Source organism: Protopterus annectens, chromosome 10.part0 (assembly GCF_019279795.1).
Source record: "Protopterus annectens isolate FY-2018-M chromosome 10.part0, PAN1.0, whole genome shotgun sequence".
In the NCBI taxonomy this organism is placed as follows: domain Eukaryota; kingdom Metazoa; phylum Chordata; order Ceratodontiformes; family Protopteridae; genus Protopterus; species Protopterus annectens.
In genome coordinates, this window is record NC_056744.1 from 718,700,954 (window position 1) to 718,718,379 (window position 17,426).

The window sequence follows — 17,426 nt, forward strand, 5'->3', positions numbered from 1 at the left end:
TTTTATAGCACTTTATTTTCCATCTGAATAATTGTGATTTATTGGTACATCAGTGTAGTACATATTACTTTTTGGTGATGTCCTTCTGTATCACTGTTGCAGTATTCTTTACTACAGTGATCTCCCTCCTAGGATAGCCCAACATTCTGCCAGTATACCAAAGCCTTATGATCTTGTATGTGCCATAAGTTACATGCATGCTCCTCACATAGGACATAGGGCGTAAAGGTGACTTACAGATGCAGTTACCCTGAACTTATTTGCCGTCAGTCCGAATGCCATTGTCGCTCATCGGACTGAATGCCTTGTTGATGTGCTGAATATCTAGCCATTAGATAGGTGCCCCATTGGGTCATTTTTTCTTTCTTTTGGTCATATATTTTATTTTGCTTACCTAGAGTTCTTGTCATCCAGGAAAGGAAAATGTTAGTGTGGGAGGCAGGTTCCCCATAAGGATCATCATAAACAGGGTCTCTTTTGTTTGGGTGCTTTCCACAATGATACCTCTGGTAGTATCTGTAGGGAGTTTGTACCTAAGACACTCAGAAGCCGTTTGTTTTGCCTGGCCATTTATCTTGAAAACCAACAGCTTGAACAGTTAGCCCAGGGTAGCTGGTGGAATCCATTTTCCCCAAGATACTTCCGCTGGATAAGAAGAAGATTAAGAAGTGTCAGACAGATTCTTTAGCTGTCCATCCTCCACTAGATGTCCCTGCAGAAGTGGGTGATAGCTTGGTAGGCCATCTGGGATCTACATTGCATTCCTCTGCCACGACCCCGTCAGAGGCCGACATGGATCCATCTTTTCACACGTCCTCTAAGCCTTTGCAAGCATCTGCTGTAGACATTGAGGGGGAACTATGGTTGATTATCTCTGAGGATTCTAGAGGGATTCCACACATTTTGGTCAGGGAGGAGGTTCTGGGTACTCTTACTGAATCTCACCAAGGGTTGGGACCTCCAGTATTTGTTAGGGCTGGCATCCCTTCCAAGGAAAGGCAGAAGATGAAGCATGTTTCTGTCTGTCCTAAGGATTTTCAAAGGAAATGGGAAGAGTTCACTCAGGGCTTGTTTTCTGCCTTGATGGTCCTGAAGCCTCCTCAGGGGGTTTTGGTGCCTGCTCCACCTCCTTGGACCTCTATCCCTTCTAAACGGCCAAGGGAACCAGATTCCTCTGATGAGAATTCAGAGTCTGACGAGGGGTTCTTCACGGTTCTGATGAGGAGGAGTCTATTAGCCCTGAGTCTCTTTTTGAGGAATTGTCTTTTGCGACACAAGTGCTAGAATGATAGAATACTGTAAGTGGGATTCTTCTCAAGTGTTTGATATTCAGAAAAGATATTATGAGTTGCTTCGGGTGGATACTTTTAAACCCTCTGCAGTTCATTCTGTGTTGACTGCCTTGTTAGACTCTTTCATTGCTGCTTCCAAGTCTCCTGATTCTCAGCCTCCTAGTCCTAAGAAACCTGATAGTTTCTATAAGGTCCCTTAGGATTGCCAGTTTTTATTTAAGCGTTCTTCTGCTGATCCTGCTGTAGTGTTATTCTCTTTTGACAAACCAAGCTCTTGCCCTCTTCCAAACTTTTGCCTTCTGATAAGGATAGTAGGACAATGGAGATGATTGGTAAGAAAGTTTACACTGTTTCTACTTTACTTCTTACCTTTAAGGCTATTAATTACCAGACCCACATGACCAAATATGCTCTGGTGTTGTTTGCTGTGGCTTGTCAGGTAATTTCTGACCTCCCTGATTATGAAGGCAGATCTTCTATCTTATCTATTTTAGGTTCTATTTCTATTTCTGAAGTGGCTTGCCATGCTGTCAAGTGTAGCTATGATGCTGCTGATGCCTTTTCCAGGGCAGAGGCTTTTGGGTCTATCTTGAGGCATTATTCTTGGCTTCATCTCCAGTCTTGCCTGAGGACATTAAGGCCAAGTTGTCAGATGCTCCTTTGGATAGCAAATAACTTTTGGAGACTACTGCTGTTCACCTGTTTTAAGTCTGTTCATGAGAAAGGCAAAGCCTTACAGGACCTTAAACATATTTTCTAGGTCTGCTTTTGACCACAGGCAGCCCCGCCAGGCCTCCAAAGGTAGAAAGAGTGATAGGCAAGCCTCCTCTGCTAAGGCTTCTTAGGCGTCTGTGGCCCAGAAGCCTCCTTTATCTGATAAGCCTGCTTCTGTTTGACATTTTGCCCCCCCCACACACACACACACACACACACACACTTCCCCAAGGGTATTCACAAAATGCCTAGCTCCTGTGATATGCTTTTTGCAGGCTCCAAGGCACTAAGATGTTTCCTTATCTAGGTGACCTGTTACTTCTGGCACCTTCCCCCAGTTACCTGTTACAGGATCTGTAGTTCAGCATCTCTCCTTCAAAGCCTGGGGTTCACTGTCAATTTCCAAAAGTCTATCCTGACTCCCTCTCAGGATCATGTGTATCTGGAATGCAGGATTCAAACAGTGCCAGTGTTAGCCTGTGGTCCACCTCCGAAAGTTTTTTAATTGACAGCCTTCTTTCTGTCTCTTCTTCCTCTGACTGCCATTTCAGCCAGAGAGTTTCTTTGGGGCCTCTTCTAATGCTCTGTATTGCCAGACTGCATGTGCGGAAACTTCACCTGTTGGTATGGGTGCAGTATTGCCCTCCTCTGATTTCAGTGTACCTCTCCTTCCTTGTCTAAAAAAGGAATTCAAGCAGTGGAATAAACAGTTTGTTTGCAAGCCAGGCCTGGCTTTTCAGCCTCCAGTCCCTTCTCAAGAACTGTTCCCCAATGCCTCAGACATGTGGTCACCTGAAATGTCAGGGTATCGGCTGCCCCCCCTCCCCCCCCCATCAGAAGTCAGACCATATCAACGTCAAAGAGATGAGAGCTCTGATTCTGGCCCTTCAGGTTTTTCACCCCATGTTCTCTCCAGGCCCCTTGAAGGTATACACAGACAACACTACAGTGTTTTGGTATGTCAACAAGAAGGGAGGCACAAAATCTTAACTCCTCTGCAGGATGGTTCTTCAGGCATGGGAGGTGGCTCTCAAGTTATCATTTAACTCATCAGGCTGTATACATTCCTTCAGTGCACAATCTAGTGGCAGATTCTTTGAGTAGGTCAAAAACACAGGTTCACGAATGGATGCTTCACAGAGATGTGTTTCTGGACATTGTCCATTGGTGGGGTATCCTTCTGGCAAATCTTTTTGCCTCCCTTCTGAGCAGGTAGCTCCCCGTGTTCTGTTCCAGAGTGCCATGCCATCTGACATGGAAGATGGAAGCCCTTTCTTTTCTTTGGAAGGGAATGTTTCTTTATGCTTTCCCTCCTCTTCCTCTTCTTCCAAGAGTCCTGCAGAAGATTCAGCTGGACTCCCCAGAAATCTTGTTAGTGACTCCTTTTTGGCCAAGACAGCACTGGTTCCCTCTCTTAATGTAACTGGCCAGGGGAAATCACCACAAGTTACCTCACCAGTTGGTCCTCCTCACACAGGACAAGGTTCTGCCATTCATCCTCACTTGTCCACTCTTAATCTGACACTGGGGGGGTTGGATCCCTTTTAGGAATTCTTTCCTGAGGACTTGCTCAGGGTTTTACAGGAGGCAAGGAAACCCGCAAGCAGAACATTTTATATGTATAAATGGAAAAGATTTTCTGTCTGGTGCCATGCTCATAACCAGGATCCTTTTTCAGTGAGGTTCCCTTTGGTCCTCTCCTATTTGTGTGAGTTGCTCCAGTCCAGCTTGGCCTGTTCTTCTGTGAAGGTCCATTTGTCAGCCATTTCTGCTTGTCTGCCCAAGAATTCTCTCTTGTCTTTTCATTTTAGGTCAGACAATTTCTTAAAGGAGCCCTGTGGCCTCCAGCAAAACCTATTCCTCCTCCTTGGGACCTTAATTTTGTTTTGGAAAAATTGACTCAGGCTCCTTTTGAGCCTGCAGATTCTGCTTCTTTGCAACATTGTACCTGGAAGATTGTCTTGTTGCTGGGTGTTACTTCTGCTCAGAGGGTTTCTGAGCTTCAGGCCGTTATGGCCATCCCTTCTTTTTTGTTTTTTTTTCACAGGGATAGGATTCCCTTTTATACTAATCCTTCTTTTATGCTCAAAGTGGTAAATGTGTTGTCCTTGAATCAGTCAGTACAACTCCCTTTCTTTTTTCCTTCTCCTCAGTCTGCTAGCAAGAGGGCCTTGCATACCATGGATTTGCAAAGACAGCTCAGATATTATTTGGATAAAACTAAGGCCATTCGTAAGTCTGACTAGCTTTTTGTTTCTTTTCATCCCAGGACACTGAGTTTGGCTATTTCTAAGCAAACCATCTCCTCCCGGATATCTAAGGCCATTTCATTTTGTTATTCTTTTCATGACAAATCTTTTCTGTTAGGGCTCATTCCACTAGGGCTGTTGCCTCTTCTTGTGCTGCCTTCAAGGGGCTGGACAGCAATTCCATCCTTGAAACTGCTACTTGGTCTACAGTGCATACCTTTACTAAGCATTATAAATTTGATATGGTCTCTAGGGTCAGAGCAGGTTTTGCTAGAGCCATTTTGTATGACTTTGTTGAGGGCTCTTCTCAGCCTTCCACTTCCCATTCTGTTTCTTGAGCTTTTTTTACTCCTTATAGTAAAGAAAACTGCAACAGTGATATAGAAGGACATAGTACAGTTGTGTAAAATCTTACCATAACAGTAGGTGTCATTCTCTTAACTGTTGGAGTATTTGCTCCTTCCAGCCCCTTCTTGCTTGTTCTGCTTTTTGTTTCGAATTCCCTTCTGGATGAGAGTCTCCCCTCTTCTGCTGCATTTTCTCTTTCTAGATGTGCATAGACTCCTTTGTCCTATGGAGACTGTTCTCTTCTGGAGCAGTTCATTTCTGAGTAACTATATCCATATGTCACCTTTATGACCTATGTCTTGTGCGAGGAGCATACACATGATGTACGATGCATACAAGATCATAAGCGTTGGTATACTGGCCGAACGTTGGAATATTGTGGGCAGGAGATCCCTATAGTGAAGAATACTGCAACAGTGAAGAGAAGGACATTTACTGTTATAGTAAGATTTTACACAACTGTACTTTCTCATACTTGAAGTATTTTACACTTGAATTTGTACTTCATTATTATGCTGAAGATTTGAATAATGGCTAGATTGCCCAACACTGGATTGTAGTAGTATTATGTACAATAAAATATTTAAAGAAAAACTGGTTTCTTAATATGAAGCACAAATAATGATATCCATTAATGCTGTTGTTATGGAGAGTAAGTTGTCTAGACCTGCATTAGGTTACACACAGGGACATCACCTTCTAAGAAAAGCTGGCTGGATCACAGCTGGGCTAGCAAGCAGAAATTTGTATGTTATACATTACTGCTATAGTAACCTATTCCTTAAAGGTCTGTTTTGGGATGACTACCTTCATACAGGTTCCTTTTTCTTGTCTTGATTGATTGGAAAAAAAATATGTACAAAACCCAAGTGTAAGTCTAACTATTTATGATTGTAGTTATGATGGATCCTGTTACACCAGGACCACTGGAGAAGCTCTTGATGGAAGAAGATTTTCTATCACTCCAAAACTGTCCTATCTTTGAGAGCAACTTTGAACAGGTAGGGAATGTGTTTTTGTGTGTCCTTTATTTGTTATTGTATGTCTTAAAAAACAAATACTGTTGTAGTACACACATACAGCTTTGTGGTATATATATATATATATATATATATATATATATATATATATATATATATATATATATCACTGTGGTTTGCATGCCCATCTCCCGTTGCTTTCTAAATTTACTACCCTGCCATACCTGGATAATCTTCCTGCATGTTACCCATATGTAACTTCCAGGCCATAGTAAATCACCTAGATGCATAAAGGTTCTATTCAATCCCAGTATTTCATGTTTGTAATAGCTTGTACTTATCCAAGTAATTCTGGGTGTTGATTCTAACCTTTATGTGTGTGTGTGTGCGAGAGCACATTCAGCAATGACTTACTGCAGAATAATCATGAATGACATGTGCAGAGCACTATATGATATCTGCTGACCTCATGATCAGTCATTATATATGGACAATTGAAGACTTTTTCTGAACCCATTAATTTTTGAAAGATGTTGTGACATATTATCCTTTATTTTTAGCTCATTTAAAGAGGAGCAATAATATGTAGTTTGAGGCAGCAGTGCATCTTGTGGCATTTTAAGCAATTGCAGAGTAGTAGTAGTAAGGCATCTCTCTCAGAGTATTGAAAAGTTTGTTCTGATTTTCATTTTCCATATATGTAAAAACAAAATATTATTATTTGATATGTCACCTCTGTTTACCTCTCTTATGTATGCTTCTTTTCCTGCACAGAAAAAGTATAAAAAGATGGAACTGTTATATATACTTCCATATGAATGCAGGTCTTCTGTCATTAGGAATACCATAACCTACTCCATGGATATATATTGTGTTTGCTTTGTTTGGTATATTTGTATGTTTAGATTATTCTTGGTAACCAACATCCTATTAAACTTATGCTGTAAGACTTCACAGTTCATAACTTATTTTTTGTAGAGGTGAAGACTGGGATGCAAACAGACCCCACCCAATATTCATACTGTAGGAGTGGGATGTTTTATTTATTTATTTATCCTTTGTTGACTAGGTCATACCCACTAAGCTGGTAGCCTCTTTTCAGGGGAGACCAAAGGTAGTATTTATCCTGCTAGTGACAAATTATTCATAACACCAGGGAACTTCCCCATCTCTTTTCAGTAAGTGACATGGGCTCTTTTACATCCACCTAAGCTACCACAAATTCAAGTAGCAGAGCCCTTGGTTTTATAGTTATAGTCATCATGATCTTCTCACCTGAAAACATGCACTATTCCAACAGTGACACCTCATCAGGAAGTGGCTGTACATCCACAAGAGTGTCCCACTATGGGATATTTTGCTGGAGCACACCTGATCTTGGATGCCGTCAACTCCCTCAGACTTCTATAAAGAGTCTGCCATACCTCTAAACCATCTGTGAGGTATTACTTTCTATGTTTTGATGTCTCTGGGAGCAAGGAAACTAAATGATCATAGGTCAGTGGTGGTGATGCAGAAAGACATCATTCTTCCATGCTTTTGGGTTGGCCATTTGTATTTCTTTTAGCTTCCACTGACAGAAAGTTCTGATTGTTTTCATCTTTGCTCATGACAAGAGGGGAAGAGCAAATGCAGTCCTGTGCACACAGATGAATTTAATTATTGCATTTTAGTTAATGTTAGTTGTATGAAGAGAATTTAAAAATACTGCAGAAACATTTAGGCTTTGTCAGGTAACACCGTGAATTCCTTTAAGGAGCCTAAAATCTCTCTCTTTTTTTTTTTAAACACACGTTTATGGAATTATCACTTGTGACATAGGCTAATTTACATTTATTTAAAAGTAATCAAACTGTATTAACAAATTAACATTTACAAGCATTATATGTCACATATATTGCTATATATCATATAACCTAAGCAGCATTACATAAATTATTCAGTTCCTGCCCCCTTTTTTTTAAACAAGAAATAACTTTATTAAACCATCACTTACGACATAAGAAATCAAACGTTTATATAAATGTAAACAAACCACACTGATACAATCCTAGTTGCAAGCATTTTACATCACAAACCATATTGCCACACTCCCAGCTGGAAACATTATACATCTCTTAAGAAAAGGCATCAAGGCTTTTGGTTTAATATTTCTACTGAAATATGAAATTTGAAAACTGCAGCTTTCTACTTTTAAAGATATTTTGTCTGCATTGGTGTTTCCTGTTGGAGGACTAGAAGCTGCAGAGATGTTATTTTCTGATATAAGTGGTAGATATACTGTTATTTTAGCCAGTTACATTGTTCAATTTATTTAGATCTTGTAAAGAAAATAATCCTAGTTTTGTCTCTACATTTTTTAGTAAACCTTCTACTGAATATTCATCATAGTTTTATTTTGTTTCTTTAATTAATTACTTTTATTAACAAGGTTATTCTTACTAGGCCTATTGCCTGTTTTATGGGGGGACCTGATGTTGGCTTCATCCTGTCTTAGGATATTTTGGCTAGAGCATCAAATAACTTACCCTGTCTGGAGGAGTAGGTAGAGTTTCTGTTTCTGGAGGAGGAGTAAAGTGATGATGGGGATTTGGAACATGTATTTGAGACAGTGGAGGAGGTGGAAGTCAAAAGAGATGTTGCTTAAGTGATTCATCAAGCTGTAGACAGTACACATTATGGAAAAATTCTGATAAAGATAAATAAGTTGGAGACCAAAAAACATACTCTTTGCAAGTTAGTACAATTTGGTGATTGTGCTTGATGACGGAAGTGTTGGTACTGTTGTGAGTGATTCCTGATGATTTTGCAATGACCATAACTGACGTTCAAGTTTTGTAAAAGTCATAAAGAAGGTACAAGTTTGACATGATAGAAAAGAGGAGAATGAGGAGGGGAAGTGAGCAGCGGACATTGTAGTATAGATGGCTTGACTGGAAAAATTAAATGACAGTATCTGAAAAGGAGTGTACCAAGAAAAAATGTTGCAGATGACAAAGCAACAGGAAAGATCCTCTGCTGACACTGTCAGAAGCAGTGATGAAGAAGCTGTGGACTTTTAACAAAAGAGTCACCATACATTGAGACTAATATTTAGAACTGTGCCTCATTTCCTTCACAACAGAAAATATATGGGAAGTATATTGCTTAAGCAGACGTTAGGTGCTAAACCAGGGCAAGGTATATTCAGTGAATGTTCATCATTCCTACTGCCTTAGTGGCAGTTTGGGTTATCTGCCAAGGTAACCTAGTACTGGATAGCTTTCAAAAGCTCAGATTTCTCTTCCTCTCACTTCTTGTGAGAGCTGACTGGCTGAGCATATCCTGAGAGGGAAGCCTTTGGCTGTGACAGGAAGTGAGTGTTCATTTTTTTTCTGCCATCCAAAGAAGAAAGACTTTTGACTCTTCACAGGGGCCAGTGCTGATTTTTCTGGCTTACTGCTCAGATAAGCCCCACTATGGACCCCCTTCCTCTCATTTTATTATTAGATTCATTATTCTTTTTCTGTTTTTTATATATTTTAAACATATATAAAGAGCACATAGGTTCTCCCATAAAGTCATCCAGGAGCAGTGTGCATGCCTTACTTTGACCAGTACACTCCATCCTCAGTCAACTGGACCCAGTTGCCTACCTGACAGTGATTGCCACCTATTTTCATGCTATAGGTAATATCAAGCATCTGGGCCTCAGACATAACCTGCTAAAGGCAAAGTCAGGGGAAGCCTATCTACTACCCTGCTGTGGATATATATATCCTCCATAAATAGGTGTTGTGAAGACTTTGACCAGTACACTTTCTCCTCAGTCAGCTAGATCCAGTCACTTACAAAGTCATGATTGCCAACTAGTTTTGCATGCTACAGGCAATAGCAAGCATCTGGACCTCAGGAGTAGCCTGCTAAAGACAAAATCAAGGACAGCTTGCCTACTATCCTGCTGTGGATATGTATCTCAATAAATAGATGTTTTGATTGATACTTATTCACATTTCTTCACTTCAAGGAGTCAAACAGTTGATGTGGTATTTGTGTAAGGCATGCACACTACATCAAGGAAGTAGCCAGTAGCTTTGTATATTAGATACTGTAGTATAACTTGTCATACATTAAAAACTGCATTATCCAAATGTTAATAGCCTAATATATCTCTCTTTTAATATAAACCTCTTACACATTTTGGATATTTTATGCAAACTCCCATCTATCATTACTTAGTTTACTTTTAATAACAGTCTTTCATACACCCACATTAAGTAAATCTAATGCCCCCCTTTTTTTCAACATCAGGTAATTAAATAGCAGATTTTTTGTTATTAATCTAATTTCACTCTTTTCTTTAACAGTTCCCAAATAAGCAGTTGATTTTGTCAAAGCACCCCTACCTTCACTTCTCTTACTTATTTTTCTCTACTTATTTTCCTGTACTAAACTATTCATGTTACCACACCGCATAGCAACTGTGTAAACTTTGTTATTAATTCCTTGCTTTATATAATTTACTTTATATAGAAGTGGAAAGAGTAACATTTACACACATTTACATTCTTTTGGCCCAATTTACTGATTGATTGTTTTCTGTCCTACAGTATTCTGACAAGTGGAACCTGCTGTGTTCGCCCTAGCTCCACTCTGGCTCACTCTGCTCCCCTACCCTACCACCTATACCCATTCACCCCCACTAACTCTAAATTTAAACCCACTATCTCCACCCACTTTAAAGCTCAAACAATCCCAGTCTGTAACACCTGCACACTTTAACTATTTGCAGTCCCTCCCATATTTCTTTTAATACTCCCTCCACTATCTGTCCTGTATATCATAACATATTCCCTGATGTCTTACTTACCAACACTTCAAAGCCATATTGTTTCATAATACAACACATCACCCCCCCAACCTTTTTCACTCAAAATATCATCCTACAACTAACCACCATGGTGCCAATCTCTATGCCGACTCTCTCATTTCTCCTGCTACTCACCTGCTTAGCATGTTTACCTTCACACTTCCAGACAACCATCGTCATCATCCTAGTTGTACTATCCAACATGCTGCAGCATACTCATCCCCCAATTCACCCAAGATAACATCCACCTTATACTCTCCCAATAACACAGCCTTTTTCAAACACAATCTACATTTATACAACCCCATAATTCATAAGCTAAAATTAAAAATTAAAATTAATCTGAAATGCTTACCCTACAACTAACACACCTCCTCCAAACTAAAACCTAGTGACAACATCTATCCAAACCCTGGACCAGCTACATCTCTGCAAACCTTTAACTCTACAACCCCCCACAAAACCCATCCCTCCAGTACAGCATAACACTACTCACTCTTCCCTTAACATTGCGCATGTAAACATTAGAAGCATCTACAATAAAATACCACAGTTCCATGCCTGGCTTAACCTACGTGTTTCAGATATAGTAATACTAACTGAAACCTGGGTGAAAAGAAACAAAAAATAATGAAATTCTACTCCCAAACTGTAATATACTAAGAACAGATAGACAAAATAGAAGGGCTGATAGAGTTTAAGTACTATACAAAACTACTCTGCAGCTTACTCCTTCACCACTAAATCCTCCACAATTTAGTAAAGCAGAAATTCTTATATCTAAGCCTAAATTCAACCAAAACAAGACATTGCCCATCATAGGTGCTTATTTGTCACCTGGTAATAATCTCTCTATTGCAGAAGACTTCTTCTGCTGGGTCTCCCAAGAAAAATACATATAGGGTAATGTTAATATTGACTGTCTCTCTCTCTCTCTTTCTCCTCTGACCCACCTAATGAATCAATAAATATCTTTGATCTTTCGCAGCTAATCACCACTCGCACCCATTATAATTAAAACAACAAGAAACATTAATTCACTGGATTTTTACCTCCATGACTCATAAAATCTTTACCTCAGGTACCCTTCCAGATACCGTAAGTGATCACCTGCCTACCTACATAATAAGAAAGTAAACTAATCTAAAATACATTCCACTAGATGATGCAGCAACTCTTTTTAATTCTACTTTCTTAAACATCCTAAATGAACTTGCTCCACCCAGAAAAAAAAAGAGTTAGGGCTAAATCCTTCCTCTGGTTGTCTTGAAATACAGACATCCCTATGAGACTTGGAGATAGAGCTTGGAATACATGACTATCAATAAAACACTAACAGATCACCAAAAATTCAGATAACTCAGAAACCAAACTAAAACTCAAATTAAATTAGATAATAAAATACTACAAAACATTCTGGTTCTCTATAAACCAGCTGCTTAATCTTAGCCACACCACTCAACATGTCCTATACTTCACACTAATAACAACTCTACCAACTGTGTTGATGCTTTCAACCTTCATTTCATTAAGTCAGTCTCATCCCTACTTCAAAGTTCCCCTAATTCCAACAACCAGACAACAGCACTATCAACCACTCCTCTTCATAACCTCTCCTTCCAACCAGTCCCCACTGCTTACATAAAAACAAAATTGCTTAAATTGAAAACCCCCACCTTATCCCCTGACAACCTACCTAGCAAATACATTAAGATGGCTCCAGAAGCAATAGACTACTACATCTCAATTCTAATAAATTGTTCCATCAGTGAAGCATATGTCCCTACCCTCTGGAAAAAAAGCCACATTCTTCCCCTGTACAAAGGAGGGCATTCATCTGCACTCTTCAGTTACAAGCCCATTGTCATCCTCTCCCTTCTGTCAAAAATATTTGAAAAATGCATCCAGTTACAATTTTTACATTAACCAAAACTCAGAGATGGAAAGCGAACAAAAAAAACACCAAAACCACACAAAAACGTTCGCTGTTGAGAACCAAATAAGGGTCCAGACCGAGACTGCAGACGAATATTTGATGTTTAATGTTCCAATAACGCTTGACACACAGATTACGCTTGATACTTTTTTACATTACCTCACACAAAATAATCTCTTCATCTCAGCATGGCTTCCGTCCCCACCACAGTACCTCAACCACTAAGTTTCAGTATTATAGTAAACACAAATGGGAATGACAGAAACTTATTGTTTGCCCTCTTCCTTCATTTATCTAAGGCCTTTGACACAGTCTGTCACTCTAGTCTTCTACACAAACATCAAAACCTAGGACTCAACATCACTGCTCTATCATGGTTTTGTAGCTGCCTCCAAAACAGAGCTCATACTCTCAAGTGGCAAAAAGACATGTCATCCTTTCTCCCCATCCAGTCAGTGTACTAAAAGGACCAGTCTTAAGACCCATTCTCTTTAACATCTTCATCAATGACCTACATAAAGCCTGTAAAAATACACCCCTACTACAGAATACTATTCACTCCTAAACATCAAAAACACAAAGGGTCGGTGAATAAAGCACCTCTAATAATCCAAACGTACAGTAAATTCAAAAAGAGGTGAACAAACACAGTGAGCGAGAATTCCAATAAACTACTTTACTAAAACAATAAAAGGTGTAAAAAGTGAGTGTTTTTTGTGCCTGCAAGGATGCTTTTTCAGACTTATCCAGCAAATGAAAATTGAACTTGTCATACATACTAAACTGCTAGGTGTCTGTGTAGATGAGAACCTAAAATTTGACACATACACACATCCAAAATTCAGTGAAAAAAATTACACTAAAAATGCATTCTCTCTACATAGACAAACCATTCCTCTCAGAAAATGTAAGAAAGCACATTCCCTCTTCTCTCGTCATGCCCACTGTAATATATTCTGCTCACATCCTTAACAACATTTAAGTGATCTTGCTAAACAAACCAGGAATTTTACTAAAAAATAGCATGATTCACTGCTAACCTTCCAAATAGACTCCACCACTGTACCGCCCTAAGGAAATTACAGTGGCTGGAACTCCCACATTATGTAACCTACTCAAAATTTCCACAAATCCGTAAAATTGTGTATAAACCTACAAACTGTCTATCCATTTCCAACCTCATAAAAATATATAACCCTTCTAGGCTACTACGTTCATCATAAAAATATCTTATTATGTGTATCCAAACCCAACAATTCTGCTGGCAAGTCACTACTCATAGGATCATAGGAAGTTACTAGGCTATTGGCCCTGAGGCCCTTATAAGCCGAGCCAAGAGTTTAGCCCATGTTTAGACAAGTCAGCACCCAAAGCCCCTGTCCACCAGGGAGACAGGTGGAATCCCAGGGGTGTATTTTCTGTTTCCCATTCAGTTATCCAGGTTGCGCTTGAAAAGGGATAATGAGGTACTCTGCTTGACGTAGAGAGGGAGTCTGTTCCACAGATGGGGGAGTCTCTGGGACACAAATCTGTCCTCCCAACAAGTCCTGTTGATGTCATAGACCAGGATGAGGTCACGCTTGTGGGTTACTCGAGTGGAGCTTGACTTGCGGATATGCAGCAGTCCCATCAAGGCGGGGTCTGAGATTGCTTTTTATGCCAGGCAGAGGTCACGTCTGAGGAGTCTGTATGAAACTGAGTAAAAGGACAGGGCTTTTAGCCTATCTGTGTAGGGTAAATGTTTGAGGGCCTGGATTCTTCTGGTGAGGAACCTCTGTGGTCTCTCCAGCTGCTGCATGTGTTTTGTGAGGTACATAAGGGAAGAATACAGGGATGTTATGACCTCCTTGTCACTGCATGAGATACCCTTACTTATGAGGTGCGCCATATAGAAAGCTTTCCGTACAACGGAAGCAACATGGTGGTGAAAAGTCAGGTTGCTATCAACCTGGGTGCCCAAATCCCTCATGACTGATTACGTGCTTAGGACGTTGTAATTAACGTGATAATATGTGGGGACATCACTCTCCCCAAAGGGGATGATGATGCATTTTTTGACATTCAGCTTGAGGCCATGTTTCTGGCACCAGTCATTTGTTTGGCTGAGATCCTCTTGGAGGAATTCATATCACTTCACTTGGGGAAATGATGATCATGCCCAGCTTGCAGTCATCTGCAAACTTGGTCAGCCATAGCCCACTAGTTTCGGTCTGCACCTCAGAGAAGTAAATCCTGAATAACAGAGGTCCCAAGACCGATACCTGGGGTATGCCGCTCATTGCAGGTCTACTGCTTGAGGTGGCTTCCCCTGTTTTGATTAGGTGGTTTCTATCAGTGAGCCAGTTTGCTACCCATCTGATAACATATGGATTGATACCCAGTTGAGAGAGTTTGTGTGCTATGCCCGAGTGGGGAATAGTGTCGAAGGCCTTGGCCAGGTCAAGATAGGCGGTGTGAACTCTCTTCCCCTCGTCCATGGCTTTGGTGACTGTCTGAAAGAAGTCGACCAGATTTAACAGACACGACCTCCCCTTGACAAAGCCACACTGTGTGGGGTCGAGTGTTTGGAGGTTGCCAATGTCCCTGTTAATGAGGTCCATGATAATCTGTTAATGGACCTTGCAGATCAGGCTAGTTAGGCTGATGGGTCTATAATTTCCTGGATCGGTGGATGCTCCATCTTTGTGCAGATGGATGACAGTGGCTGTCCTCCATTCGGCTGGGACAAAGCTGGTACTCAGGCTTTGGTTGAATAGGGTGCCTAATGGTGCTGCAAGTTCATGCCTGAGTTCATGTAGAATGCAGCCTGGGATGTTATTGGGCCCCATAGAGGCTGTATTTTTTGCCTTTGAGAGGGCAGTGATGACTTGTTCCCTAGAGATAAGGGGAGGAGGGCAGGTACTGGGGATGTCCTGATTTACTGATGTGGGGGACAGTGGTGTGAAGTTTTCACTAAATCTCTCAGCCAGTAGGTTGACTATATCTGCAGCATTTGTGCATGTGGTGTTCTTGACCACCAGTTCTGAACAGACCTGAGTGCTTCCTTTGAGGTTGCGGACATATGTGAAGAAGTTCTTATGATTGTCTCTAGTAGATGTGGCCAACTTGTACTCGAAGTTGGCTTTAGAGGATTTCACTAGTGCTCTTATTTGCTTGTTCAGGCAAAGGAGAGATTGCTTCCAATTGGGCACCTGCTCCTTCTTGGTCCTGGACAGCAATTTTTTCCTTTTGTTATATAGTTTATTTATTGCAGATGTCTACCAGACAGGTTTACTCTTCCTTTCGGAGGATGATTTTGTCCTGTCAGGTATTCCTGATTCCATGCATCTATATAAGTGCTCATATAGTACTTTGGTGTAGATTTTGACATTGATAGCAGTTCTAATGGGGGGGGGGACCTGTGAAGCTGTTTATACCATCAGGAGATTGTAATCAGCATTGGAAAAGTTTGATCCTAGCTAGAGGGGGGTCAGGGGAGATGCTGACTTTGAAAGTGACCGCTTTATGGCCGGATCATACCAGGGAGGATGATACTGTAGGGGTGCTACAGTGGTTACTCATGTTGGTTAATACCAAGTCCAAGATATTATCACCTCTTGTGGGGGTATCGACTAGTTGCTCCAAGGCATTTGCATTGATAAAATCAAGGAATCTGTGGGCATTTGCATTCTGGCATGAGTAGTTTTTCCATTCTATGGTTGGGTAGTTAAAGTCACCCAGGATCAGGGTAAAGGGTTGAATCCTGATAGATTCAAAGAGGTCCAGATAAGTGGAGTGGGCATCCTGAGCCAAATTTGGGGGCCTGTAGCTAGCTATGATTTGAATAGGGGTCTTGTCAATTGTTAACTGCACCTGGAGTGTCTTCTGTGCTTCATACTGTTTGACCAGCCTGGAGGTATGTATGTCTTTAATATACATTGAAACTCCACCTCCTTTGGCTTTACTGCCCACAGTTTGGGGTTTGAATGCATGATATAATGAGTAAGCACATAAGGCTGGAGTGCTCTCCGCAGCTTTGAACCATGTTTCTGTGACTGCACAAATGTCAGCATCTTCCAGGGTAAGAATGTTTGCAATGAGTGCAGTTTTATGTTTAGACTCCTAGAGTTTAGCAGCATGACCTTTAATTTACATTTTGTTGACATTTTATGTTGGTTTTATTGACTTCTGGACTTTTCCTAAAAAAAGGCACTATGGGGGAGGCAAGGTCCTTTGCCACAAGCCTGAAGCCCAAGTGAAACAGATGCAGACCGTCTCTAGCAAACCATTGTGGCCTGTCGATCATATCTTCCCAGGCTGTCAGGTACTGGATACCCCCTGGAATGACACCAGAAACTAAGCCAATTGTTAAAGTCAATCATTTTCTGTTTTTTTTGAGGCATCATTCTGGGTGACAGTAGAATACTGCTTAAGGCTAGGGACATACCTGCCTGGGACACATATTCAGTGAGCTCAATCATGTCTCTCTTCATATAGTCCAGGGAGGTACGTCTCAAGTCATTCACCCCAATGTGGACTATGACAGAGTCATAACCATAGCTGTTGTTGAGAGACTTCAGTGTGTGTGTGTGTGATATGGCGAATTCTGGCACCTGACAGACTACTAACTGTGACTTTCTCCTTATCCAACCTGGTGAGAGGCACATCTGTGTGTCTCACAATGGAGTCTCCTATGACTATTATGCTAGGTTTATGGGTAGGCTTTTGCAGTTGCAAGACACATGTTTGTGGACCATGCATGGTATGTGGTGTGGAGGTTTGTGGAGTTTGCATGTGTTTTTGCCTCTGAGGTCTCATTTGTTTGGGTATGTTTTTGTTGATAACCTCCACATATGTGGATGTGTGTTGTGTAATTGAGGGTGGTGTTTGAGGTGTAGTGACTGTGATGATAACCTTTTCAGTGCCAGATATATTGGTTTGTGAGGGAGAGAGCATAGACTCTAGGTTCTTAAGCTAACTGCATCTCTCACAAATTGTGTTCCTAGGTAGAAATAGCAGATGGTTGTCCATGTACATTAGGCAGTTGCTACACTGTCTCAGGATGCCCATATCAATCAG

At 40.8% G+C, this 17,426-nt stretch overlaps 1 protein-coding gene across 1 annotated transcript in view; it reads left to right on the forward strand.

Moving 5' to 3' along the window:
- The first annotated feature begins 5,505 nt into the window (after positions 1-5,505).
- LOC122813294 (protein FAM71B-like) overlaps positions 5,506-17,426 on the forward strand; it is a 421,918-nt gene continuing 409,997 nt past the window's right edge. Inside the window, exon 1 of the mRNA XM_044085544.1 lies at positions 5,506-5,604. Coding sequence (XP_043941479.1) covers positions 5,506-5,604 — 99 coding nt within the window. The remainder of the gene's footprint in view (positions 5,605-17,426) is intronic.